General features: G+C 42.7%; 1 protein-coding gene across 1 annotated transcript; it reads right to left on the bottom strand.

Annotated features, from left to right (window-relative positions):
• Nucleotides 1-1021: 1021 nt before the first annotated feature.
• On the bottom strand, nt 1022-25721 carry bcl2b (BCL2 apoptosis regulator b). The gene is made up of 2 exons (XM_029452778.1): nt 24600-25721; nt 1022-3774 (listed from the first exon to the last, which is right to left on the bottom strand). The coding sequence occupies exons 1-2, from the start codon at nt 25146-25148 to the stop codon at nt 3637-3639; spliced, it is 687 nt and encodes a 228-aa protein (XP_029308638.1). The 5' UTR covers nt 25149-25721; the 3' UTR covers nt 1022-3636.
• Between the last annotated feature and the right edge of the window lie 866 nt (nt 25722-26587).

Raw genomic sequence — 26587 nt, 5'->3', positions numbered from 1 at the left:
AATTATTTCTTTTAAATGTTTTAAAATCTCTTTTGAAGGAAATTACTAGATTTCAGCAGGAAGTTTTTAATGCAGTGAAAGGTTGCCTCTAAATGAGGCAAAGGTACCGTGAGTGGATCTGATGGACTTCCAAATGAGCGGTAAAACAGGACCAGACTTACCCCAGACAATCTGCTTTGATCTCCCAATCTCCCCTGTGATATCCAGAGCTGGGGAAGCCTCCTCTACACCTTGTAGCCCTAAAGCAGAAGAGGCAGGAGGGCTTCACTATCCTCCCCCCCCCACTCCTCTTCTCACTGCCCATCTCTTTCTTTACACACACACACACACATTCACCATCCTCTCCCACACTGGACTCTCTTTTGAAAGTCTAGGGCTTGATTTAAAATTCCTCTTCAGAGCGTGTCATGCATTTTATATGCATGGCGAGCGGGAGAGAGAAGAGGGATTGCGAGGGGCTCCAGCCCAAATGAACTTCCCTACGCTGTTGGTCTCCTCAGGGATAAATCCACACACACACACACACACCACCTCCACCATCACTTTCTTTCATTCCTCTCCCCTCATTTTCTCGCACCCACACACCCAACTCTTTCAACATTAGTTTTACTGCATCATGCTTTTAAGAAATTCCACTGAGCAGCAAGAGTGCCGTAGCCTTTGAAGACAAGTGTGATCAGAACAGAGGCAGGGGGTGTAAAAAAAAAGAAGAAAAAAAAAACCTGGCCGCAGGGCATTTTGGGTTTTTGCACTCGTGTTTAGCAGCGCATGGAGCAGAAGAGGCAGGCTGACAAGTGCAGTGTTTGGGGACAGCTTTGATGTCTGATGGGGTGCGGCTGCTGCGCCTACACAGTCCTTCACAAGGAGACTGGCACGTTGACACAACCAAGCTTACAAATACGGTTAACGGATAATCAAAAGAGCACTGTTGATACACAGCTCTCCATCTGAAACATCTCTCATGGTCTTGCTGACATGCTCAGAAACGAGGCGGAGAATCAGAAGAAAAGCAGACGCAACATGAACTTAGACTGCAGCTGCTTGAGAAATCTGGTTTATTAGGAACAATATGATCCCGCTAGCTTATCGTGGATATAGCAGTAAACAACAGAAACACAGTTCACTTTTCTTTTTTTTTTTAAGTGCTACAGGTTTGTGATTATAGACATAAAACAGTACAGCAACCATGGCGCCTACATTCATAAATGCACAGAGAATATAAAAAATTACAGTATATTGCTGTTGAACTGTTACTACTCCTGCTCATAAATCATCTTCCGGTTCTCTCTTACACACACACATCACTGGGAATATCACACTTTGTGAGCTGCTGTAATGAGAATGGGATGGTTTGTAGTGACAACTGAGACAAGGTTTAAGTCTGGCAGGTCAACATTTTACAGATAAGCACTGAGTTATCATCGGAGCACAAAGCTGACAAAAGTTAAGCTGATATAGTACAGTAACACTAGACAAACCCTCCACAGAGAGGTCATAAAACCTCACTGAACAGACTCAGTGAAGTGAAGCGACGTGTGTTCTCCTTAAGCTACTTTTCTGTTTTTTTAAATTAAAGACTAATACAAGTTAACTTTGGTTTCCAGCTCTCTAGATCTATACTGTAAATCTGTGGCAGTTTAAGCTGTAAGTAAAAGTTAAATCGACAGTATAGCAGCCTTAAGCCAATATTAATACGACACCGAAATTCACTTAAAAAAAGAAAAAGACATCTTTCTCGTTATAATAGCAGCCAGGAAAAAAATGTACTTACAGTGTGATTCCATAGGATTGAAAAAAGTGAAAACATTACATTTTTCATCAAAGTACGGTTAAAAAATCTGTGATCTGGTACCTCTCAATAAATAGAAAAGTGCAACTCCTTTGCTGCGATTTGTTATCTTCGACACTCTTCTGTTATAAATATGTTTTACACATATTTATTGTGTGAAGACAGTATCTTTCATCCATGCAACAAAGAAGTTGAAGTTTTTTAATGACAGAGGAAAGAAAAAGAAAAATCACTTTTCCATAACCAACTTGCTAAGTACTGTGTACAATAAAATATTTTGGAGCCTGTGAGTGTTTCCAAATTTTCTATCGGACTGTAACACAAGACAAACATCGATAAAACAAATCAATGACTGAATGCGTTCTGCAGACCGGGGAGAAGGGACAGCTCAGGTTCCAGCACGCGGGACACACTGGCTCGAGTCCCAAACTGAAACCCTGCTGCCGTGGTATTCCACTCAGTCATCTGTGGCCCGGCGAGGTTTTCTCAGTCCACGTCAACAAGAGTATTTGTCAGAGTGGATTCGAGCAGTACCGAGTGGCTGCGGTCCCTCGGCAGCTGAAGGACACGTGTTGACAGGGTCAGCTCTAAAAACCTGGGTGGGCCCAAACAATCGGACCACAAATGGGCAGAGTTCAGAGTAAGAAAGCTGGTAGAAACTGGTAGAAAATAGAAAAGAACTGATCATTTTTAAGAGTTGCTTGGTGCAAATCTGTGAACAGTGATGGTGCTTTTAAAGGGGAGTCATTTTTATTAGAGGAGCGGTCTCGTTCCCATCGCGCTGCTTGAGGAATGCATATTTCAAATATTGTCCGTTTATGTAGCAGGGGCCTACTCCCTTGCTCAGATTGACTTCCACCTAACTCTTTTGTGCTGTGCTCGACATTTTTCTCAGCATATTCATTACCATATGATTTTTATGCAACGACAGGCTTCTTCGGCATGTTTCCCCCCCCCCCCCCATTCGCATCTTTTTCTGTGGTAAAACCACACCATTTTTGGGGTTTGGCGTGCTGCAAAAATGAAAACCAACCTAAAAATCGAGGAGCTTTCAATCTCTGCCAAAGTAAGATCAGCAGAGCTCAGTCTTCCACTGGCCCTTCCTCTACATATTGAAGGCCAGGGAGAGTATAATGGTGCAGTGTGTTCAGAGTTCACTGAAGCTGCCTGAGGAGTGAAAGCAGTAGACACAAGCCACGCTGGTTGTAGCAAGCTGTTTCCATTATACATTCCGAGCAGCTGTTCTGTGAAGGAAGTCCTTTGAAGGACGGCTGCAGGGGGGGTGGGGGGTAACTGGAGTCCACAGTTCAAACGGGGTTCTTCACCCTAACAAGCAGGGGCGGGGCTTCGCCCGTTTCCTCCGCGGTGTGGGGCATCATTGTCCCTGCAACCCCATCTTCATCAAGGCCTCCAAATAGAAGTCCCGCATGAGCTCTGACACATGCAACGTCTACACTAACACTCAACATTCATGCTATAACTAGTACAGAAGCAGGCAGAACAAAACAAAACCAAAAGATGCATGCCACTGATGCCACCTCCTTTCTCCTCAGCTGCACTCAGCTTAGTGCGATTACATCTAAGCTGCCTCTTTTTGAAGACGTCCTTTGCTCTGTATGCATCTGGTTGCTTCAGTTGTTTTGATTTGTGTCTGTTTTGACATGGAGGGGCGATAAAGAGGGAGTTTTCTGAGAGAAGGCTTTGAAGAGAGCCAGATTCAGAAGAATCTGAAGGTTGTCTCTGAGGGGTCAGGGGCATCTATAAAAAGTAAAAAGAAGAGGCACGAGGAGAAGGAGGAGAAGGAGGAGGAGGAGGAATAAAGTCAAGCTGGTAGAAAGAGGGCTTGTTCACTTCTGTGTAAGGTACGCTCCGATGGTGAGGCTAGCTGCCCCGAGTGCAGCCAGACCGAAGACCGTCTTAATGGAGGGCCAGGAGCAACTGAAGAGGGAGTCCCTCTGTCTGTCATACAGCTCCACAAAGGCATCCTGGAAGGGAGACAGGAAGAGAAAGACAGACAGTTAATCGGGCTGTCAAAGAATGTGTGTTTACCCATGTGTTAACATACTTGTGTCAGCTGGTTATGTGATGGGCGGAGTCTCCTAAATCACCATAAAGGATACGGCTGGCATCCCATTTGTTCCTACTGAAGGTGTACATCTTGAAAAACACAATACAAAACTTCATTTATAAAAAAAGGCTCAGTAATTGGCTAAAAACAGCTGAGCTTTGTAGTATTTAACAAACATTTACATTACAAAGTAAATAGTGTATTTGTTGGGGACTATTTTCAGTTGCGGATCAATACACATTGGGTGCTTAAGTCAGTATTTACAGCCGCAGGACGGCCTGTGGGACTGAATAAAATAAAATGCCCACGCTCATTGGATTGAAGGAACATGTCATTCAGTGCAACATTGTGGCTCATCGATGTGTTTTTAAGAGGTTTTTTGACAACAATGTAGCGCCATGGCACAGAGGAATAAGTTTTTCAGGCTTTAACTGCACAGCCACTACTTGGTTGTAGGATCAATTCAGTTTTGGTTTTGGTCTTTCCATGGGATTGGTTGATGATATGAAAAAAATAGAAAAACATTGCCTTATCATTTTAAGGATTGGTTCACCAAAGAACATATTTGTTTGACTTTCCACTGGTGGTACAGTATCTAGCCATACAGATAGTTTTGGTTTCACTTTGATTTCACCAGATGTTGAGATATCCGCCTTTAGATTTTACAATGGAAATGAAGAATTATGTTAAAAGAATTGAAAAACAACATTAATTACCAACAACAGTACTCTGGTTACTCTTACATAACAGCAAGACCACTTTGGGACTACTTATGTGGTAAAACTGGCTTCTGAATTGGTTTAATGTAATTTGTAAATGCTGTGATGCTGTGGGTCAAATAAAACTAAACTTATTTAGGAAAGGAATTTGGGCGAACTGACCCTTTAAAATGTAAATCCCTTGGCCTCCACCAAATATAGAGTGTTATTGGACATGCGCTTGCAGCACTCACGCATAAATATTAATGTTACTCAGAGGGCGCTCCGATTTCTGCTGCTCACAGGAGTTTTGAAAGAGGTCTGTTGCAAATTGAGAATGTGTGAGTGTACGTAAGGTCCATGGAGCAAATACCACGGCCGTGTGTCTTTAACGAGGAAATACAGACATCTGCTCCTGAGCAGTGACAGCAGGAACAGCTGGACAGGAAGTCATGGTGCTAAGCTCCTCGCTCTCCCACACACACACACGCACACACACACACACACACACACACACACACAGATTATCTTGAACCCGACTAGAATAGAGTGTGTTACGAGAGGATATATCAACAGTTTCCTATTGAACATCAACTCTTTTGTTATGACGCTAACCACATTAGTAGTAGTGTGGTAAGGCTGAACATTTGAGCCCCTTTGATGCCTCTGTTTTTATCTGTGAACAGTGGTGAATTGTTAAGTTTAATTCACTACAACATTACTGTGTCAGTTCCCATGGGGATCTATCGTGATTCTATTTTAATCTGTCTTGATTTAACTCAATGTACCTGCAGTAATTATGTTTTGTGTAATTCTAAATGAATTACACATGTTTTTTTGACCTTGATGTAGAAGAACTGGGTCATTATACTCTTTTTCACTCAAGTGTCACATTTTAATATACTTTTTCCTTTCATAAAACAAAAGCTCGCAGAGGAAAAAAAAAAAAAAGAGACATCCATTCTGGAGTGCTGTGGGGAGACAAAAGTATTTCCTGTTTCCCTTTCCTCCCTTCCCGTCCTGTCGCATTCCTGAGGCTGGGGGCCCCGTCGGTGACACAGAGGAGGAAGAGGATCAGCACTTTCTTCCGACTTAAGGCACTCTGGTGTCAAAACACACTGCACTCTTAAATCAGCCGGCAATATCTTTACCACATGGCATTTCCTTTGTTGCAGCTGAGCGTTTTTAATTATCCAGGGCTAAAAGCACGACTGAGAGACTACAGCCAAGCTAGCAGCTCTGCGAGACTGAACTCAGTTGTGCTCTGAGCTAAATGCTAACATCAGCATGCTAACAATGACCTTAACATGCTAATTATAGGCAGGTGTGAGGTCAACCATGTTCCTCGCCTCAGTTTAGCATGCGAACATAAGTAGCACTAAACACAGCTGAGGCTGACGGGGATATCATTCGTTTTACAGGGTCACCAAAGTTATTACAATTCATACTGAGGTGGACATGAATGTCTGAAGTAAATTTCATGGCAATGCATCCAGTAGTTGCTGAGATATTACACTCAAAAGCACAAATGTTAGTCTTCACCATTAGGATTCATTAAAATATGTGCCTGTCCATCTTGTGCATGTTGAGATATTTTACACAATATGTGAAAACCTTGTCCTGCTGGTGAAAAAAAACTAGGGATCACCAGAGTCTTTAGGATTTATCCTCTGTGGACCATGAACACATGTAAAAAAAATAAATGTCATGTCTATCACTTTTTGAGATAGTTCAATCTGAACCAAAGTGCTGGGCCAACTGACAAGTGTCATCCCAGGAGCCATGCTGCTAGCATAGCTAAAAATGGAGAGCAAAATATCAAATGGCTTTATTCTAAAGGAACTATGACCAAGCCCTGTCTTTCAGTGATGATACCCTCCCTCCCTCCTCTTCAGGATTCAGGTATTAATTAGAGAATAAGCTCTTCATTCAGACCTCCAGCTGAGGGGAATGGGTTAGCTGGCAAAAACACTGCCTCCTTTTGGTTTTTTTCACCTACCCAAGAAAAATAACAGTTTGCTGAGGCTACACCACAAACCAGCAAGTACACGTGACTGACCGCTAGCGAGGCTCAACAAGATTGCAAACTCATGATGCGTGTCCTCAATATGTCCCAGATGGTCGGCATAGATTATCTTCTATTTAAGTCTGAAACAAAAGCGGGCCAATTACGGTAAGAGGTTCATAAGAGCGGTGATGGATGTTTAAAAGAATCCCACAAGGACATGGGCGGTAATAACTCCAGACTGACCCAGGGGAGAGCTGGGTACAGATGAGAGGAGGGAGGGAGGGAGTGAGGGTGTCAGGTGGATATCATGAGACTGAGGCATGCTCCTGGAACTTTATCACCCACACGTTAGCGAGCAGTGCTGCCACAGCCATGTGAGTAGAGTGAAAAACAAACCTTGGTACAAACCTTCTTCTCTCTCTCTTTGTCTTTCTGTACTGACTGTCATTATGAAAAATCTGAGCCTTTGCATGAAATGATAATAAGCAGCTGGCAAAAGAGGACACAGAAAGTTTGCAGGGACAGGAAAGGACAAAACATCTGCACTCATCACATCAACAAAAGACTCTATGATCCTCAAAAACTCTTCCCACTGCCCTGAAGCAATCCATCTGCCACCGACAGCAGGTGTGCATCAGGGAAATAAAGTCCAGGCAGCAGTTCTCCAAAGTATTCATTTTGGATCAATGGCTTTATAAAGGTCACAGCTGCCCTACAGAAGCCAAGAACCCAATGGGAAAATGCCTTGCCAGGTTTACACACTCCTTTCCCTTCGTTTTTTACCGCACACAATGAATCCCTCGGAGAGACGCATACAGAGTAAAGGAGTCAGACTTGAGAGGATCCCATACTCAGCTATGGGGTGGCAACTGGCTGCCTGAGTGTCATGGTTACCCTGGCTGGAAGCTTCACACATGATTTGCTTTTCCCACCAGCGGGAGAGAGCCTGTCCTCGACCTCTGATTTGTTTTTCACATGATTTAAACCTTTGGGTTTTTGCTCAGTGCCTTTTTTCATGAACACAAAGAGACTGTACACTGTTGTCTTTCCCGGATGGCCTTATGCTATCTAAAGGGTAACAGGAAATGCCAAACATTTGCCAGCTCCTTTGGGTATCCCCCTGCTTTTGGGAATGATCACTTGACTTGTGTGGAAAATAATGAGTCATCTCGTGCGCTTGGTTGGCTCGGTTAAAAACCCAAAGCAGCACTTTGCCAAAATAGAAAAATGATTAGGCCGTCATCTCTGTTTTGGGACGTTTCTGTGGTTAATTGTGGGCAGACTGAGACTGAGAGAAAGGGATGTGGGTTAAAGTTCAACTTGTAATTAAAGTGCTTGTTGTGGCTATATGGACCTCTGAACCGAGCTCCTCCGCAAACTTCGTTTATTTCCCAAGCATTCACATAGTAACATACTTATAATATTGCGTACGCTGCAGCTGCTACTGCTGCTCCCCCTCTTTGATTTTCTAATGAGCTTCTTGAAGACTTCTCCGCAGCTAATTAGAGTCAAACAAAACTACCATTTCAGGATCCAAGGGAGGGTAATTTGAGATAGAAAGAAATGCAAGGAAGGCATTAATGTCCTTTGTAATATATCTGTTTTGATCCAAATATGCACTAATATCTCTCTATTTCATGTGTGTGTGTGTGTGTGTATATCATCATTTTATGTATGAATGCATACACATCCCCTCTCCAGGCACAAGAGGTGACAGGACAGCGACCTCTCACAGCAAAGTCGGGTTCGATCAAGTCTCTGGAGTGTCATCCATCGACTGGCCCCGCAAAAAATGAGATGACGGGGGAGTTTGTTGCAATACTCATTACCCAGTGAATCCCCCTGTGTCAGCATCGCCAAACAGCTTGGAGCTGAGGACACTGAGCCCTTCACTACACAGTGGCAATACTGCAATACTTGGAGACAACAACCTCGCAGCCAAGTAATGATGACAAACTGGGTGAAAAGCTGTACAAATCTGGAAAATATGCCCAATCACTACACAAACGTTTAGCGGATCAGACTTACACAATGCCTGAGAAGCATCCTCGTTTTCAAACATATACACTCAGACAATTAGTCTATTAATCGACCAGCGGATGATATTTTGGGAAATGTTTATTCATTTTCTGGCAGAGTTGATACCACTCATCATGTCTGTCCGTTAAATACGACGCTCCCACCAACAGCCGGTTAGCTTAGCTTAGCACAAAGACTATAAACAGGGGGAAACAGCTAGCCAAGAAATGTATTAAGCTTCGGCAGAAAGCAAATAAGCATACTAGTACTATTACTTTAACACGTGTTTTAAGCAAAAATATTCTCTAGTTCCAGCATTTCAAATTTCCTTCTTTTTCCTGTTTTTTTTAAATATAATTTTAAATGGAATATCTTTGGGTTTTGGTCTGTTGGTTGGAAAGTCATTTTAGGACGTCATCTTGGGCTCTGGGATGTTGTAATGGGCATATAGACCAAAAGAAATCAAGAAAAATTATCGGAGATTAATAAAATAATAATTAAATGCAGCCATATTCCAGTGATATTCCATGATAATTTAACGATGTATTTTTATATTCACACAGAGAGGTATAAAACTGCTTGGGAGACATTATCCACCTCTGAAAACCTTGTAGTAGAGATTCTTCAAACTAAACCATGAACTCCATCCAAGCAGTAATTCTTACTGAAAGACATTTTCTAGCTGATGCAATGAGATCAGTTCAAAGCGGATATTATTTGGATATAAAATAGTCAGAGAATCAAGCAACACAAGTAGCTTTAGAAAACTTAACTTTTCTAGCTCCACATCCTTTATTAAAGATATAAGACCTATATATAATATAGTAACTACAGAGTTATACCAGTCTGTCTGATAAAAAGAGAGCAAAAGGTAAATCCTGATATAAAACAAAAGAAAGGGGAAACCTTTTTAATTTTGCTTTTGAGTGTCATTTGAAGACTCAGGTTTCAGACTTGGCGATGTACTTTCCTTGGACTCAACAGTAAAGGGAGAAACCGTTCTGACGTTGCATGCTACCCTAAAGGCTCATAAATATTCAAATTACGTCAGCAGTGGCAGCAGCATTTGTGTGTTTACAAAACAGCACGATCTCCCGTGGGAGTGAGCCTGCTCTACTGGAACATGAAACGTGATCGCCAGTAAATCACCCATACTCCTCATGACACTCTGCGCTTTTTATTGTTTCCATTATTCATTGTCTAAGCCAGCCAGATAAATGAGGACTGTAACGTTACACATGAGACTTTGGTTTCTTTGGAGACGAATAACGCCTCGGTAAACTTGGTTTTCATCCCATCGAGGAGGTGGGGAGGGAGAAGATTTCTGATATATTTACTTAACCCTTACTGAGCAGTTATATGATCCTTGCAGGCGCATTATTCTTGTTGGTTTTTTATTTAAATGCTTTGATCCAACATGAAATAAAGGACTGGGTGACCTTGCGGGCTCAGAGAAGTGAGGGCGAGTAGATGGATGCAGACCGTGTCCTGTCACTTGTTCTCCTCCTGCACTCCTGGTTTATCTGCAGCTCTGCACACTTTACTGAAGCTCAGAATGCATCATTTACAACCAGCGACTTCTGCATGCAGAGCAAAGAAACATCACAGCTGAGAGAGACAATCCTTTTCTCACATGATAAATCTGCAGCTCAGACAATACGTTTCTTCCATTCTTTAAAACAAGGCAGTGTTGTGATCTTGACCTTGAAACCTTTTTCAAAAAGAACAATTGATCCAAAATCCTTCACAGTTGCCAGAACTTTTGACAATGGCTTCCTCAAATAGATACAATAAAGCTAAAAGGGGATGGGTGCCTCGTCTGAGGATGTCTGCGCTGAGCCCATCCGGCCCCTCAGCGGAGGAGGAAGTGACAATAGTCGAAGCCACAAGACTTCTGTGCTGCTATAAATATCAGGCTTCTGCTTAATATCTCTTCTGCTCGGCCCATTTAAAAGGCCACTGATGACGCGCGGGAGCAAAGGAGAGAGTGGAAAAGGGCCGCTGATTCATCATCCACACTTGAGGAGGCTGGTGTTTTTGAAGTGCATTAAACCGGGCTTGAGTGGCTTTCCAGTAAAGACAGGATGTCTGCCACTTGGATGTCTAATAGCTCTGTGTTTTCTCCAAGGAAACCTTGCACAGTACATCGGCTGTTCCAGTGACGTGTTTGTGCCTTTAAAAAATCCATGTAAGCATGTCAAAAAACGGTGGCGGTTGTCTGAGGTAATTGCGTGAAACTCTCAACCTCCATGGATTGTTTTGTTCAAATTCCGCACTCAAAGAATGCAAGAGTGCTTGTATAAAGAGCCCCTTGGTAAATTGAAGTTGTATCTGTGGCATTTAAAACGCGCAGAAGCACTTAGCGGACAATAAAAGCAACGTCATTCACTGCTGGTTGGGTTAATGATTAGAAACCGAGGTAAACCTTTCACATTTCTATCAGCTTTAAATCAACTTCCAATCGCTGTGTACAGGAACCAGAGTCTGTCTTATTTTTGCCAAAACATGGAGCGTGGGAGCCCCCCATTGCCGAACCGCTCTTCCTGATTGGTTCAGATAAAAGCCTCTGATAGAGACCGTGGGAACCAGCAGATTCCCAGGTGGCCTGTTGCTTCTCCTGTGACAAACGGAGCCCAAGGGAGAGGCTCATTTCCTGCGACAGGAGCGGCACGCTGCTTCAAGCCTTAAAAGTCAAATCCACTGACCCCATAAGACCTTGGGACCACACAACCACGGTCTCAAAATACAGTGGAGCTGAAAATAGACAGACTGATCTGAGCCAGAAACGACTACTGTACATAGTGTAATGAATGGGATTTGTGGGAACACCATCTGCAGCGCGCTCGGTGTGCAGCGCGTGTGGTGGCTGATTGTTCTGAACTTTCCCAAGAAATTAAGTCATTTGGTTTCCTGGAAATGGTGCATTGAGCTTTTTCGTTGTTGTGGTTTCTAGAGCTTGCGTCAAAGAGCCCCTGATGTAACAGAATGACACAAACCCGATGTTCAAAAAGGTGCTTTGCAGGCAGCCAGTGACTAAGTCTTTGTAAAAGAGCTTGACAGTTCAGTTAGTGTTAAGTCACTTCCTGCGCCAGACGCTGCAGGAATGACATCACTGTCTGGTTTAGGACTATGGCTTCTCTGTGGTAGAGCCAAGTATGGCTAAATCACAGACTCTGTGCGGGTAACTAGGGAAAGAGTAGAGGCGAGCCAAACATGTAGTCATACTATTACCGTGGAGAAAGGGAGGGGGTGCGGCAGCGGAGAGCTACAGTTGGTTGGACACTGTTACTAAGAGATTTGTATTTGTTTTGAACCATTAACTGACTCTTAAATCTTAGCTCCAAGTCTAAGAAAAAGCTAGCTGGAACAAATGGGAACGTTTTTATGTTCACAAAAAGCGGGAATGTTTTCCCTTTGATGAACTCCCAAGTTGCCTCTGTAATTTAGCGAGCATTGCCAAACAAATGGAGTGTAATATCGTCTAATAGAGAATTAAACATGTCGGCGATGGAGAAAGTATTCAAACATCAAAGCTAGGCCCAGTGCCTCACACAGTCTCCTCTTTCATACAGGAGACGTCTTGTAAGGTCGGTCCGCTAAATGAAAGCTTGTCAGTTTTGGCAACAAGATATTGAAGCGGTTTACGTGATTGGAGTACATGGGGCCAGGTTTCAGGTTCAGGTAGTGTTCTCCGTGTACCCATGTAAATGAGAGAGGCCACAGTCTGGGACAGGGCACGCTGTGAGCGGAGCAGAGCAGATCGAGGATCTCAGATGTCCGCTAATGTCAGAGAAAACAATCGTCTGTTTGAGGTGCAGCTCCCTGAGGAACAGCTTTGAAGTGAGGAGAAGAGGAGCCGAACCACAATGGAAATGTTTCACAAAGTTAAAGTGAAGACATCTCCTGCCAGTGATGGAAATGTACGATGTACATTTACTCAAGTAATTCATTTACATACAGTTTTAAAAGGTACTCTACTCCACTACATCTATCTGACAGCTGTAGTTTTTCTTAAATTAAAAAAAACACATGATAATCTTATAAAATGCAATATATTTTCATGGATTAAACTAATGGTTTTCACCACTTAAAAAAGCTGTTGGGGCTCCGTGTTACATTTCAGATGCCTCCACTCCCCCCCAACCTTCTCAGATGGTTTCATTTATATAATGTCCGAGGCCTAAAGACTTAATTTATCTAATGTTTCACAAAACCACTAAAGAAATTGATGTATCAGAACTTTGTTTTATCTTCTTTCCTCTCATCATCTAATGACCCCTCAGATTTATATTGTGACCCTTTGCAGAGGTTGGGACCCGTCGGACTAAACTACCGTGCTGTAAACAAAGTTGTATGTTCTTGTAGGATCCCATCACATTGATTGAAAAGAATGTTCCCCGGGGCCATAAAGTAGGATTTTGAATGCAGAACCTTTACTTATAATAGTGTATTCATACAGTGTTGTACTGGTTTACTTCAGTAAAATATCGGAATACTTCTTCCACTGCTGTCATATTTGCATAAGGTAATGAAACAAGAAGGTATCATGTTGGACGACGCAACTCGCTTTGGGAAGGAAAGCAGCTTTCCCACAGGCTGAAATTGTGCAATGCATGACAAAACTTCTCTCCATGGACCATGAGGTCATTTTGAAACACGAGGGGGGGAAAGCAATAGTTGTTCTTGCACAATTTAACTTCCGGCTGAGAAACCTAAGCATATATCCGCAGCTTATGTTATGTATAACTGTCAGTTGTGTTAAAAGCTAATTAGAATGAACCCAGACTCCCTCCTGGCTGAAAAAACATTTTCCTCCCCCATTTCCCTTTTCAGGCTGGGAATACTGGGGAAAAGTTCAATGACCTCTCTCTCTCTCAGGCAACCAGCTGATTTTCATCCAAGGGGAGAGGAATGACTGGAATGCATTGATGTGTGGAAACAAACAACTGCACTGTGTGCTCGAGAGGCCTGATATGAAAAGGAATGAACCTTGAGATAACCAAGTGGACTGCAAGGAGAACGACTTCACCGCACACTCGCATTATGTAATAAAATAACATTTTAATCATTTTCAGAGATAGATGAATGCAATTAAATCCTATTCAAGCAGCTGGGGTGGACAGTACTTATATTCCTCGTCTTTTATCCTTTCTTTGGTCTGAGTTTAATGTGAGTCTCACATACCTTGGAGACAGCTGTGTTGAGCGGCATGCTTTCAAAACGGCCGTTTGTTTGAACTATCTGGAGCAGGTTGGCTCACTCGGAGCGGTGTGACCTTCCCTGTCTTGTATGCAGAGACCAAAGGAAAACAAGCACAGCCTACCTGATGAATGATAATAAGTTCCCTATTGTGACATTGAAGGTCTGGTGTGAAAATATACGGAAAGCTAATAAGGCACACATCAGTGTTATACTAGATGGAAGGTTTTTCTTTTCTTTTGGAAAATGTCATTAGTGGTATTCAGTGATTAGACTCGATGCCGCTGTGCAGTGAATATTAGAATATAGTACCTTGAGCTGAGACTTTAAATCATACAGGAACAATGCATACATTCTGTATAGTGAGCTGGGGCTGTTAAAAATGGGTTTTTTTTATTTGTATTTTGAGCCCATTTGGGTGTTTCACCACATTCCTCTCCTTTCCAAGTCAGCAGATGGATCAGCTGAGAATCAGATGATTGTTGAGTCAGATGACTTTAACAAGCAACTTTATCCAAGTTTGCTCTATAAATTTCTCTGGAGTGAGGTAATGTACTCCTACTTCTCCAACTCTCTTCTAACAGCATGAACTGCAATTAAATCAAAGCCATTTGCTCTACTAGCTCCATTTTGCTTTGGCCTTTCAACCCTGGTGGCCTAACCATCCATGCTTTTTTTTTTTTTTAAAGCAATTACCTGAGCAGTCTCGACCTGTCTGCAACACATGAGGTAGTACGAAGGACTGGGCTGTTTAGAGCTTTAGCCTCCTCTACTTGCTTGCCCTTCACTTCCTCCTCCTCCTCCTTCAACCCTGTTAGCTTCACCTCCTGATCAAAGACACCTTGTGAAGTCGTCATTTCATCCAGAAATATTTTTAACCCAATATCCTCCCTGCAGTGCAGGAATGTGGACTCACATAATTCAAATCTGGAAAGATTGAAGGTCAAGGGGTCTGAGTGCCTGTCGTGATAGATTGGGCGGTATCAGAAAATGAGTTCCCAAAGCAGGCTATACTATATATATATATAGTATAGTTGATTAAACAAGACCAAATACATTCTTATTGGGCTCTTTCTTCTTTCTTTTATAAAGCTTTTTCATCACCAAGTGCCACAAAATGTGAAAGATAATTGAAGCACTTTATAGGTCAATTTGCAGAGTTGATTAAACTTCTCGTGGTTAGATTTGCCGACGTGAGGCTCGTCTAGACATGTGACAGTTAAAACTCCTCTATGAAGCAAAATGACGCCTGACATAACTGAATCCAGGCATCATAAAAAATTAGCTCTGACATAAGTCACAAGATGACTGCATCCTTATAACATACACAGGCATAAAGCATAGCTGTATTGTCAAACGAAATGCCAAAGATGCTAAACAAAATACCTAAGAAGAAAAGGAATCACTGTCGGTTCTCCTGTTTTCAATTCTCCCTGTTTTCTTTGAAGTATCTGTCACTATTTGAAGTTGTAATGACAGCCCAACAACCAATTAAAGGCAGAGCACCTTCAGAGTAGACCCAGTGAAATTGATGTAATATAACGCTGTGGCAATACTGGGTAAGCCCTGCCGGCGCAGATATCCCTGTCAGAAGAAGCATGCAGTGGTAGTTCTCTGAGCAGGGGTTATCTGTGACAGCAACATAATGTCTGTTCACTGCAGCATGCTAACAGAATTTGGTTGTAGGTTTGGGAGGACATCAAGAGTTTGCTAAGGCCCTCTCCTTCGCTAGTTTCGTGAACGCTGATCGCTGCCCTGAAACACTACAGCTTGCAGCAGCAACGTTCCCTTGGCAAAGCTTTTATCTTCCAAACTTCAGGGGTGAATCGTTTTCTCAGCACTTCAAACCTAATCAGTCGTCATCAAAGGTGGCTGCCAACAGGCTGGTGCTGTGTACGCTTTACCAGGAGTGAAAGCTCTCGGTTACACACACACAACGGCTGAAAGCCGTCAGCACAAAAGTGTTAAAACAATCCGCCAAGGTCTTTCCACAGAGACACTTTTTCCTGCAGAATGAATTTCAATATATAGATGATCTGACAGTAATCACCACAGGTTCAGTGCGCTAATTGAGTCTTTGCTCAGAGATACCAACACAAACCATTGGAACTGCTCAATCAATACCACATAGTCAAAGTGATACCTGAGCGACGGCTGACCTCACTCAGTGTCCACTGAAACAGATCACATTTCAGATCAGGCTTTTTGATCTTCTTCCAAAAAAATCACATTGGGGAGGGCGTTTACCCCAGACCTTCATGGACGAGGCAGTGAAATCTTTTTACCATTATCTGGCTGTTGTCATTTTTTTAGGAGGGAATGTACTCTCCTTCAGAGTAAAGCCAATAATGGCATGCTGTTTGTTAATGGCGAGTGCTGTGGCTAGTTGCACCGGGAAATCCCAGAGGACATGGTAGTGGTGTGTGTGTGTGTGTGTGTGTGTGTGTGTGTGTGTGTGTGTGTGTGTGTGTGTGTGTGTGTGTGTGTTGAGGCTGAATGGCACGGCTAACAGGAAGCTAGGCACCCCGGGGCCATCTGCTCCCTGCCATGGCTCACATGTCACTGTGACAACACAGCATTATTGATTCACACTACCACATCCGCTTCTGTGTGTACATGCTGATGTGCCACAGTATGTGTGTGTGTGTGTGTGTGTGTGTGTGTGTGTGTGTGTGTGTGTGTGTGTGCGTGTGCGTGCATGTGTGCATATGCCTGTGAGTGTGTACACAGCCATTTTGTAGACAGCAAATAATTGATTCGCACCAGTACATCCGCTTCTGTGTTTGCCTGTTTGTGGGTGTAAACAAAATATATAAACCTTAAAGGGTAGATTTACTCAAATAACAAAAAATAAATGTTTCTATTTACCCTTTCTGTAAGGTTTTAAAGTGGCAACTGTCCATATTTTTATATAAACGATTGATCAAACTACTGTGGAATACGAAAGGTGTCGCTGCAGTGATTTCAAATTTGACAGAGAATTACCGCTCGATGCTGCACTTTACGAGGCATTTTAGCCTCTTTCAGCCCAACTTTATTGTTGTGGTTCATTCTCATCTGCCTTGTTTTCAGGAATCCACCTGCAAAGCACAACATAGCAGTCAACGTTAGCCGCTAGCTGGTGAACATAGTGCAGCATCGATCATTTAAAAAGACAGATATTACTATCGGGCGTTGGTGGAGACCAAAACGGAACCAAATGAATGTTCATGTTACTACATTTCTCCCAATTGTAAACATGTAAATAGCCAATCGGTGATATAATGTCAATATTGCATTTACAGCTAGTTTCATTGCCCCCGAAGTGACTAAAACAATGATAATTACTGCTTTACAATCTTTGCTGCTGAGTGTTCTGCCTCAACCCTGATACAATAAAGATGAATGAAAATGTATTTATCGTCAGCATAAAAAAACCCCAATGTTTCTTCCCAGAAACAATGTTGCAAATACTGCATATTCCACAAACCTCTGTGTTTATGTTTTTTATTGGGACTATTTCTTTGGCAGGAAACTCCCAGTGAAAATCGTCCACCATGTGGGGGTAAGTAAGAAAATATTTTTTGGGTGATTTGGATGAACTGACCCTTTAAGAACTATTCAGGTCATACTATCCATGCAACATTCTCTTTCGTAGTGAACATCGAAGTAATTTCGGAGACACTCCCAACATTTCAATCAGTAGTGGCAATTGTTGCTCTAGAAATTAATTGAGAAGATCAAATCTCTTTTAAAAACCCTTTTGGGGGTTTGTCCCAAAAATATCTACATCAGCTAGACAATAGGAGGAACCATTTAACCTTGCCCTATATTGATATGCTGCGCAGCTTGCAAGGGTGTGCCCAGTGGCAAAGTCAACTAGCGTCTCAGTAGGCTTCTCGTTATCCAGCTCCCACCATGACAGGAAAGGTGGAAAACTCTTTTATCTGCCATCTGAAATGGTTAGAACCTTTTTTTCAGGCAGATTAGCGGGCGAGTTTGTGATGTGAATGCGATGATTGCACAGAAGCAAACAAGGCAAGGATTCATGTGTAACATGACAATTAAAGGACCACACAGGAGCAGTGATGGTAACGCTTCTATATTTAGAGGCCTCTCACATGTCCCTGCATTTTTCAGGAATCTGGACCGTTACCTGACACTGAAAGCCAGGTTTCAGTGCATTAGTGTGTTGTTTAGAAAAGGATTGGTCATGTGAGTGTGTTTGTGTTAATGAGTTTGTCTAGGGTGGTGGGGTAAGAGACAGAAAAGAGGGAGAAAGGATGAGAAAAAAGAATGGAAAAAGAAGAGGTAATCGCTCTACTGGAGCTTAGACAGCCTTTGGGTTCTACTTGAGGGACATCCATTTAGTGTCCGAGTTTATATGCTCCATATATAATTCATCAGAGTGTGTTCTGACTGGAATAGTAGTGCTTTTAAACAGCTCAGGCACGTGTCCCTCGTGAAACAGGAAAACAGCAGGTTGAGGTGATTATGGATTTGAACAAAACAATAAAAAGGAAACACAATCATATGGCTGAATTCACAAACACCAATCTGCAGGCTCACATGGCCCCAGAGGCAGATAAAGTGAATTTGCAAGAGACAAAATAAACACACATAAGTAAACCACACACGTCAGCACACAAACCGCCTACAGTGGTTCCTGAATGAAGCAGCTGACATGATCGTCCAACAACAAAATCGCACACTCCCTTCACCGGCCACTCAGGGAAGAAACAGCCAGGTTGTCTCCATTATTTATTCACAGTCGCTGCTCCCCAGCAGACATTCCTCCGCCTCTCCTGAGAAGGTCCATAAATAAGCACACCGGACGGGGTGGAGTGTCTCTGGGGGTGGGTTAGGTCGTGGAAATAGGCACAGCACTCACAAAGCACTAGATTTATATTCCAGAAACAATAAAAACTGCATTTCTGTGCTAACCCTGTTGTTAAAGTGATTTCCATTCACAACAAAAGTGCACATTTCTGTCGTGTTCATGAAATGCTTGGCATGTGTGGAATGGTAAAGATGGTGTAAACATAACATAAAAGCAAGGAGTGTCATGTCAAGCTGAAAAGAGATCAAACTCAATGTCTGACCTTACGTTCCAGTCAACAGTATCATACAAATCCTTTGTTTGGGGGAATTTTAGTTTCAGAGAGACAGTGTGCCTTCATGATACCAGCCTTCTCTATAATTAAGACTGACAAGCATGTCAACTGTTTAAGGATCGACTTGATTTTATTGTCAAAAAAAAGAAAGAATTGCTGTTGAAATTTTGAATAAATATCTGAATTATTCATTGCACCGTATCCAGCTGCAACAAAACCTTATTATATGTAGTGAAAGGCTGTAGGCTGAGAAAGCAAAGCAGGCATTGCTGTAAGAAAAATATATTAGTTTTTTTTTGGTGAAAATGGCTGCAAAAAGGTCTAAAATTTATCATTTTCATTTTGTGAACACTGTCGTGGGAACATATTATACACAAAAAATGTCTGGCAACATCACATGTTGGCACAAATGTCATTCCGTGGCCACAGAACAGGCATTCATGCAGGTATGGACACACATATATCACTTTTTAAATGTAGTTGAGATGTCATTGTAGGTACCTAACATTTAACCACTAATTCAGATTCAAGTGATTTCAGATTCACCAAAGTAGTGACTTTATTGTCACTCAAACAGCACCACCTAAACTAGAAATGTTTATTAAACCTCTTCTCCAAAGTATTCCACACAGGACAGAATATGTGGAACAAAGGTCTTTGTGCTTCGAGTATATCAGGCACTTCAGGCCTGTTCCTGAAAGAGAGTATCTGTATACGTTCCTGCGATTACAGTTGCCGGGCTGATGGGTGTACACAGTGGCAGATGGCAAGCGACCGAGGCCTGCGCAGCGAAAGGGGTACAGTACGGGGGGAAATCTTGGCTTGCTTCTCGCCACACTGAGCTCTTTTGTGGTGTAAAGTCTCCACTACAGAGCTGAGAGTCCAAATCTCCAAGACTAAAATAATTTACTGAATTAGTGACAGACATTTTTTGCTTTTCCAGCAGTGAAATGATCTTGTTGTTTTTCTGTTTTGAAATGCTCTGACTGATTGCTACAAACAAGAAAGCGGAGTTCGTCCCACACACGCTAATTTTGAGAGGCCGGACTGATAAACAACTACAAATGAACAGATGGAAAAATAGGAATCGACTGGATGTGACGGCACGCAGAGTGAAAAGAGATTTCTGGCTCAGAACAGATGGATCAATCATGACTTGCTCCTGAACGTTGCCACGGTTAGTATTGACTTGTGTTTAATGGATTGAAGTTGCATCTGGGAGACACAAATTGGATGTAAGTGAGATTTCATCTGGATTTTTTTCTGCTTTTCCTGTGAGTGGCTGCATGTGACTCCTTTGTGAGAGTTTATTTGTTTGTTTTATTCCTCCTCTACGCTGCTGACATGTCACCTATATGGAGATTAATGACTTCTTCGCTGCCCAAGATCCACTCAGCCGCAACAAGAGAGGAGTGGGGCGCAGCCAGATGCCCGCAACACCGTAGCAACATGCAGGTCCCACCCGTCGACTAGCAGATTGTGCTCAGGGAATCCCCCACAGGATGGACCCAACCCAAGCCAACTCACATTGTCTTCTCTTGACACACACACAAAAACACACACACGCACAGACACAAACACTTGTGACACACAGAGAAATAGGCCACCTGGATCGCAGCATTCCTCAGACACCAGATCCTGCTGTTTGAGACTTAAAAAAAAGAATTTCAGTTGATCCTCCTTTGTCTTGTCTACTACTTGAAAAGATGATATCCACAGCCATGCTAGCTATACAGGGCTAAATGCTAATGTCAGCATGCTACTAAAGACAATGCTAACATACTGATGTTTAGCAGGCATGTTTACCATGTTCGCCATCTTAGTGTAGCGTGTTAGCATGCTAACATTCGCTACTAAGCAGTAAACACATGATGCAAGATAAAGTAGGATTAATCCTCTGGGGACCATACATGTCTGTACATCATTTAATAGAAATCCATCCAATTGTTGTTGAGATATATCAGTTTGGACCAAATCAAATGAATTACTCAACAACACATCTTGAGCTGTTAGACACAAAGTTGTGAAACCGCTGTTTTTCTCTTGGAGCACATTTTGGCACATTTCTCTCTGTGCCGCCCCCTCAACCCACCAGTCAAATGTCTGAGGTTAAGCATGTCATTTCAGAAGTGGGACGCCAGGTGCCATTTGTGCAATCACTTGGTATTTACTGAGAGCACCTGTAAATAAACACAGGTGCACCACTTTGTGGGTGAGGCTGCAGCCTAAATGCAATCGTCCCCTGATGAGTGCAATTTCTGCCACCACAAAGGATGAATTTATAGGCTACAGTGTTGGGGACAATGCAAGGACAATGTTTTACATTCTGGAGTGTTAGAAGTAATCAGTGCAGAATGGGAGCTATTTCACCCTCAGCCGGGTTTTTGCAAATACAGTAACTGTTTTGTGATGTCTAAAAGGAAGGTAGCTTTGTGTAACTAAAGGTAGATTTGACTCACCGCTGGTGATGCCTAGACTCAACAACGTTTAGTGGGCACTCCTATTTTGGGATCAAATTGTCTCAAAAACAGGAAACCGAGGGTGGCTGACAGAAAGCTGTTTCCACACCACTCTCACATGTCAAAATGTCAGTAATAGGTTGATTAGCCCCCACCTTTGTTTTATGGGTGGTGTTAAACACAAGACTCACCTCTTGCATACAATCACACAATGGACAGTGACTAATGAGGTCTTAATCGTCAAAGCTGTGTGTATCCAAGACATTGTATAAAAAGAATACACTTGTTATACCCTCACAGAGCCAAAAGCACCATCACCTGGCAGATGGTGGATGAAATAAACAAAAATATTTTTGACCCAAATGTATCCTCGGAAACTTGTGACCCCAAAGTGGATGGAAAGCAAAGTATGAATGAAGATGAATTAGACACATTTGGTTCATCACTAAAAGCTGATTACAGATTACATCCCAACAGTAGCAGTGTTGTGATTCATAAAAAGGAGGACCCAAATGCAGAACAGCAGACGAGGGTTTTAACGAAAAGCGAGCTTTAATTAAACAAAGCCGAAAAACAAAAAAAGGTACAAAGCAAAAACAACCGAGGGAACAAGCTATAAAAATACAAAAGGTAAAAAGTAAACTGAAAAGAAAAACCAGGATGGCACGAGGGAACACGAGGAGGTACTAGGAGGCATGAGGAACACATCCAGTCACAAGGGGGAAACATAAATGACGAACCGACAAGGAACAATGAGACAGACAGAAACTAATGAAGGGAACGAGACATAGCTGCGGGAGAAAGGCAAGGACACAAGGGCAGGGTGAATGGACACAGGAGGATCAAATCAACAATCACAAAGTGAGGGAAAACACACAGAAAGGAAGTACAACTAGACATGACACAAGGGGAGTGAACTTTACAAAATAAAACAGGAAACCAGGATCATGACAAGCAGCCATTGTCAGGGCCGTAGCACCATTGAGGACTCTGAGGTCATGTCCTCCATTTTTCTGGGAATTTGTTTTAGCAACTGGATAACACATGGTAGGTATTTAATAGCTGATTGCAGTACTTTTAGTTTACTAAAGTTTAATTGTATTACTCTAAGGGATAAAGGGATTCATTATTTCCAGAGCAGAATTTGATTCCTGTCAATACAGAGAAGGCTTTGAAACTGCATTTAGCTCTTACTATATGCAAATAAAGTTACAGAGAAGACTAGATACAATGAGAGATCCCAACAGCAAAAGAGTATTTTAGTGTATATGGTGAGATTTCTTTGAGTGTGAGTGCATTGGGGGAACAACAGTCCTGGCTACAGCCCTGAGACCACCTGGGGTGTGGATACATATTAAGAAAGGCATTATAACAAAATCCACAGCTTCGAGCTAGCTACAAACAACATGGGAAAACGATATTTTTGGCACACGCTGAATGACGCACTGACTTTTGAAAAATATTTCAAACACAAGAAGTCAATTGAAAAAGGAGAACCTACATTTCACCAACCCAATCTAAAGCACAGACAAAGCTCTGAGTCTGCTGTGTCAGTTATTAAATGTCAGGTAACTGAAACACACACACACACACACACACACACACACACACACACACACACACACCTCAGGAAATCCCCCACCTGAAAGGCATTCAAATTATTATATAAATCAACATCAGTGTCTGTTAGACTCCGATCTGTCTGAGGTTCAAAACATTCCAGCTATAGAATCACATGCTCCAATGATAGTATATTCTGTATCAAATTGATTTAGAGCCTAGTTTGAGCCAAAATAATTTGGATATAGTTTCCTCGATGCTGAGAGCAGAAATCCTTTAAAATGACCCAAAGTGGAAACATGCGCTTTCAAATAATCCTGAATAATCCCTTGGATTAAAAGACTGTACTCGCTGTCTCTCCAGTGAAGGCAGAGCAGCAGAGATTCAGCCATCTCCGCCCAGCTGGAAAACACAGACTATGATGACCTACATTATTGTAAAGTGGGCACAGACTCCAGAGACCTCGAGCAGGAATCTCGGCAGCCCGGCCTGTGCCAGCTTCAAGGCACGGGTCTAGAAAAGCAGACAAAAGAGTTCCAACCTAGATGCACAGAGGACTGTATGTTAAACACAGCGGCTGCAGATTAACGCTGTGTTCCTGGAGGGCCCTCCCTCTGTTGCCTGCCTTTGATATGTGGCACAACCTGCCACCTCCAGGGGCAAGGCAGACTCAAGGGGAATGTTAAATGGTCCTTCCCTTTGAGATGAAATGTTCAATATGAATCATTGATGGCACCCCCAATTCTGATACCTTCCAGCTAAAATAACCAAGCAGCACAAATGTTATGCTCTCATTAGGAGCACCTCTGCTGATTTGAGGCTAATTCATGGCAGATTGGTTTAATAGCTGTTGAGGAGCACAGAAGAGGCTGCTGTGCTCGTCGCAGGCTTTTTGCAAAAGTGGATATAATATTGAACACTTTTTTTTATTTAGATTGAACTTTTTCACTTTCATCTGTGAATGTGTACATGTGGGTATGCAGGTAAGGGTGTAGATGTCTCTTCTTATTAGTACCTGAAGTTTAAGCTTCATTAGATGTACAGAAGATGGCCCTGATAGCTGAGCACAGTCATACCCAGAGGCCTAACACATTAAGTCAATAGTTTTCTGTTTGCTGACATGCATCTGACCTCCTCCCTCTTCCTACAACCATGACCCAACACATCACATCACAATTTTGCAGCATTAGGCATTATATACAGGTAAATGTTGAAATGATCATAAAGTTATTTGTACTGTGATGCATTACATACAGTTTCTAAAAGCTTTAATTCCCCCCTGAAACACACTGGGGTACCCCTTCTACTCCTTGACAGCTGCGAGGCTACCACTGGCTCTCATGTTGACAGGGCGGGATTTATGTAGAGCGTCGGGAGGTGTGACAGAGCACGTGGTCTGATTGGTCAAATAAGTTTGACAGCCACTAAGAACATCCAATCAGAGTGGCCCATAAGTGAGGTCGTCTAACATTGGCGCTGTCGTGCGTAATGGGCACATCTAGATAAATATATTTTTAATAATCGACTACAGCTGTGGTGTCGATGTTATGTTTTATTAAGTCATATCAGAATGTAGGTTTTGATCTCAATTAAACATGTATACAGTAGTTGAATGTATTGATTGTAGCCTCGTCAACCAGAGTAAAAGCGGACTTTTGCGCCCCCATGGCACACAACTGCAAAGCGCTCAACGGAATCAGACCTACCCATCCCCCGTTATCTTGTATCCAGCTGCCAAGAGGACCGTTTAAATACTCCGTCATCCACTCCGCGATGTTGTCCACCTGCGATGTCATCTCCTCCTTGGCAGCGCACTCCACGCACACCGTGCCCCCGAACTCGAAGAAAGCGATAATCCGGCCCCAGTTTACCCCGTCCCGGAACAGTTCGTCTATCACCTCGGCGAATCTTCTCTGCGCCGTGGTGGAGGTGAGATACAGCTGCCGTGACATCTCCGTGAAGTCCGGCTGGTATAGTCTTTCAAGTTCGTCTCCAGCTTCGCGTAGGACTCTGTGGATGGCGTCGGTCGGGTCCGACTGGGGGAGCCGTTTGCAGAGCTGGGGGATGCTCTCGCTGTCAGGCCCGGCGTTGGCTTCACGGCACCGACGGACCAAAGTCGGTGGAGGGACAACTATTGACCCATTATTAGCAGCATCTTCATCCCGGACATCATTAAAGCCAAACGCATAGCCCCGCTTGGAGAGTTTATGGCAGATATACTTTTCCACAATGTTGCGATTACACTCGTTCGCCATTCCGGCTTAATTTGGCACTTTCTACAGACAGAGGTTGTCCTAAATTAAATACATTATGATCGAATGTGTGCACTGTACAACGCACAGCACAGGCTCATCCAAAACTATAGGTAGTATTCAAATACAAGCAATGCAACGAGTAATCCCACACAGGGAGCAAATGCTTCGCGAGTTGAAGAAAATCCCTTGATCAAAACTGCGCAGAAAAACGTTTCAAAAGTAAAAACATACTGAGTCCGTGTCTGAAGCAGTCTTCATTTCCCGAATCCTTAGAGGGACGTTGGCGACCTTCTCTTTGCATTGAAATCCAATATGCGGAAGAGGTTGGAGTAGTGCTGATCTATTCCTGTGCACATCACCCAGACATGGATGTGTTGCAAATAAAAACATGAATGAGGGCCAAAGTTGTACCCGCCTGAAGGGTCTTTAAACACCGCCAACTATTTTAGTAGCGTTTACGCACAACCAGGCACAGGACAGTGAGCCAGACAAGGTCGGACTGACTCCTCTTCCACGATTGCTCCTCATATCCTCCGCAGCAGCTCCCTGCCCACCGCCAGTCTGCTGGTGAGGTATTCCTGACGTCAGCTACGCTGCGCTCGGAGACTCCAAGTGCACATGAAGAACTGCACTAAAAATCATTAATAGCACCAATTCTCGTGATTGCATGTTTAAACATTACATTTAATGACTGAAATCCAATCAGAAAAATTATAAACAGAGATAGACTTCATTTAGTTGCTTACCAAAACATGTGCAAGAAAAGCCTCTTCGAGGATCCTGGAGCACAGCCATTCTGCTTTGATGTGGTCCAGCCTCCCCCTTGTGGATGGAGATCCAACCTTGCACTACAAAATTAATGTACCTGTATACAATTTCCCCTGTGCTGTTTTTATTCCCCCTCTGGTCTCCTATCTGTCCTGCATGACTTCTTATTCTCTGGTGGGACAAACACAGCCTCTAAAATCCTGTGTTCTGTAAATCTGAGCTGCTGCTATGGAAAGCTTCCTCATGGAAGATTAAAATCTTATCTCCTCAAACAGAATACTTAAGATTCCCACAGGCCTCGCAAACCCTCCTAACATCAAACTTCTGAAAGACCCAGGTCACTCATACTGAATTGAGGCTTAATTTTTCAGCGAAGGTTTTCCTCAACTGAAATGCAGCCAAAATATGTCTGCAGCTATAGAAAGTAGCATTATAACAGGATCCAAGTGGACCCAAAACTAAAAAGGATGAAGACTCGGAATTAGATTTTTCTTCACAGGTATTTATTTAGTTTATCATGTAAGAAAATAAGACAAAAAAACGTTTCACTTCTCACATTTTCTTTCAATGGCACACAAGGTGAAGGTGTTAGTTAAGTTTTTTGGCAGAAAAAAGAAAGAAAGAAAAGCAAGACAAAAGGAAAATGGAACAAACGAGTGCATTATGACTTC

Source organism: Cottoperca gobio, chromosome 17, assembly GCF_900634415.1.
Source record: "Cottoperca gobio chromosome 17, fCotGob3.1, whole genome shotgun sequence".
NCBI lineage: Eukaryota > Metazoa > Chordata > Actinopteri > Perciformes > Bovichtidae > Cottoperca > Cottoperca gobio.
Note: the sequence above shows the minus strand (reverse complement) of the source record. Positions and strands in the feature narration are given on the sequence as shown.

Bases quoted from the DNA above. Each gene is read 5' to 3' on its own strand.
- bcl2b (XM_029452778.1), bottom strand. From the start codon at position 25,148: ATGGCGAACGAGTGTAATCGCAACATTGTGGAAAAGTATATCTGCCAT. The intron at 3,775-24,599 runs GTAGGTCTGATT...TCTCCCTTCCAG, and splicing joins TACAAGATAACGGGGGATGG to GATGCCTTTGTGGAGCTGTA.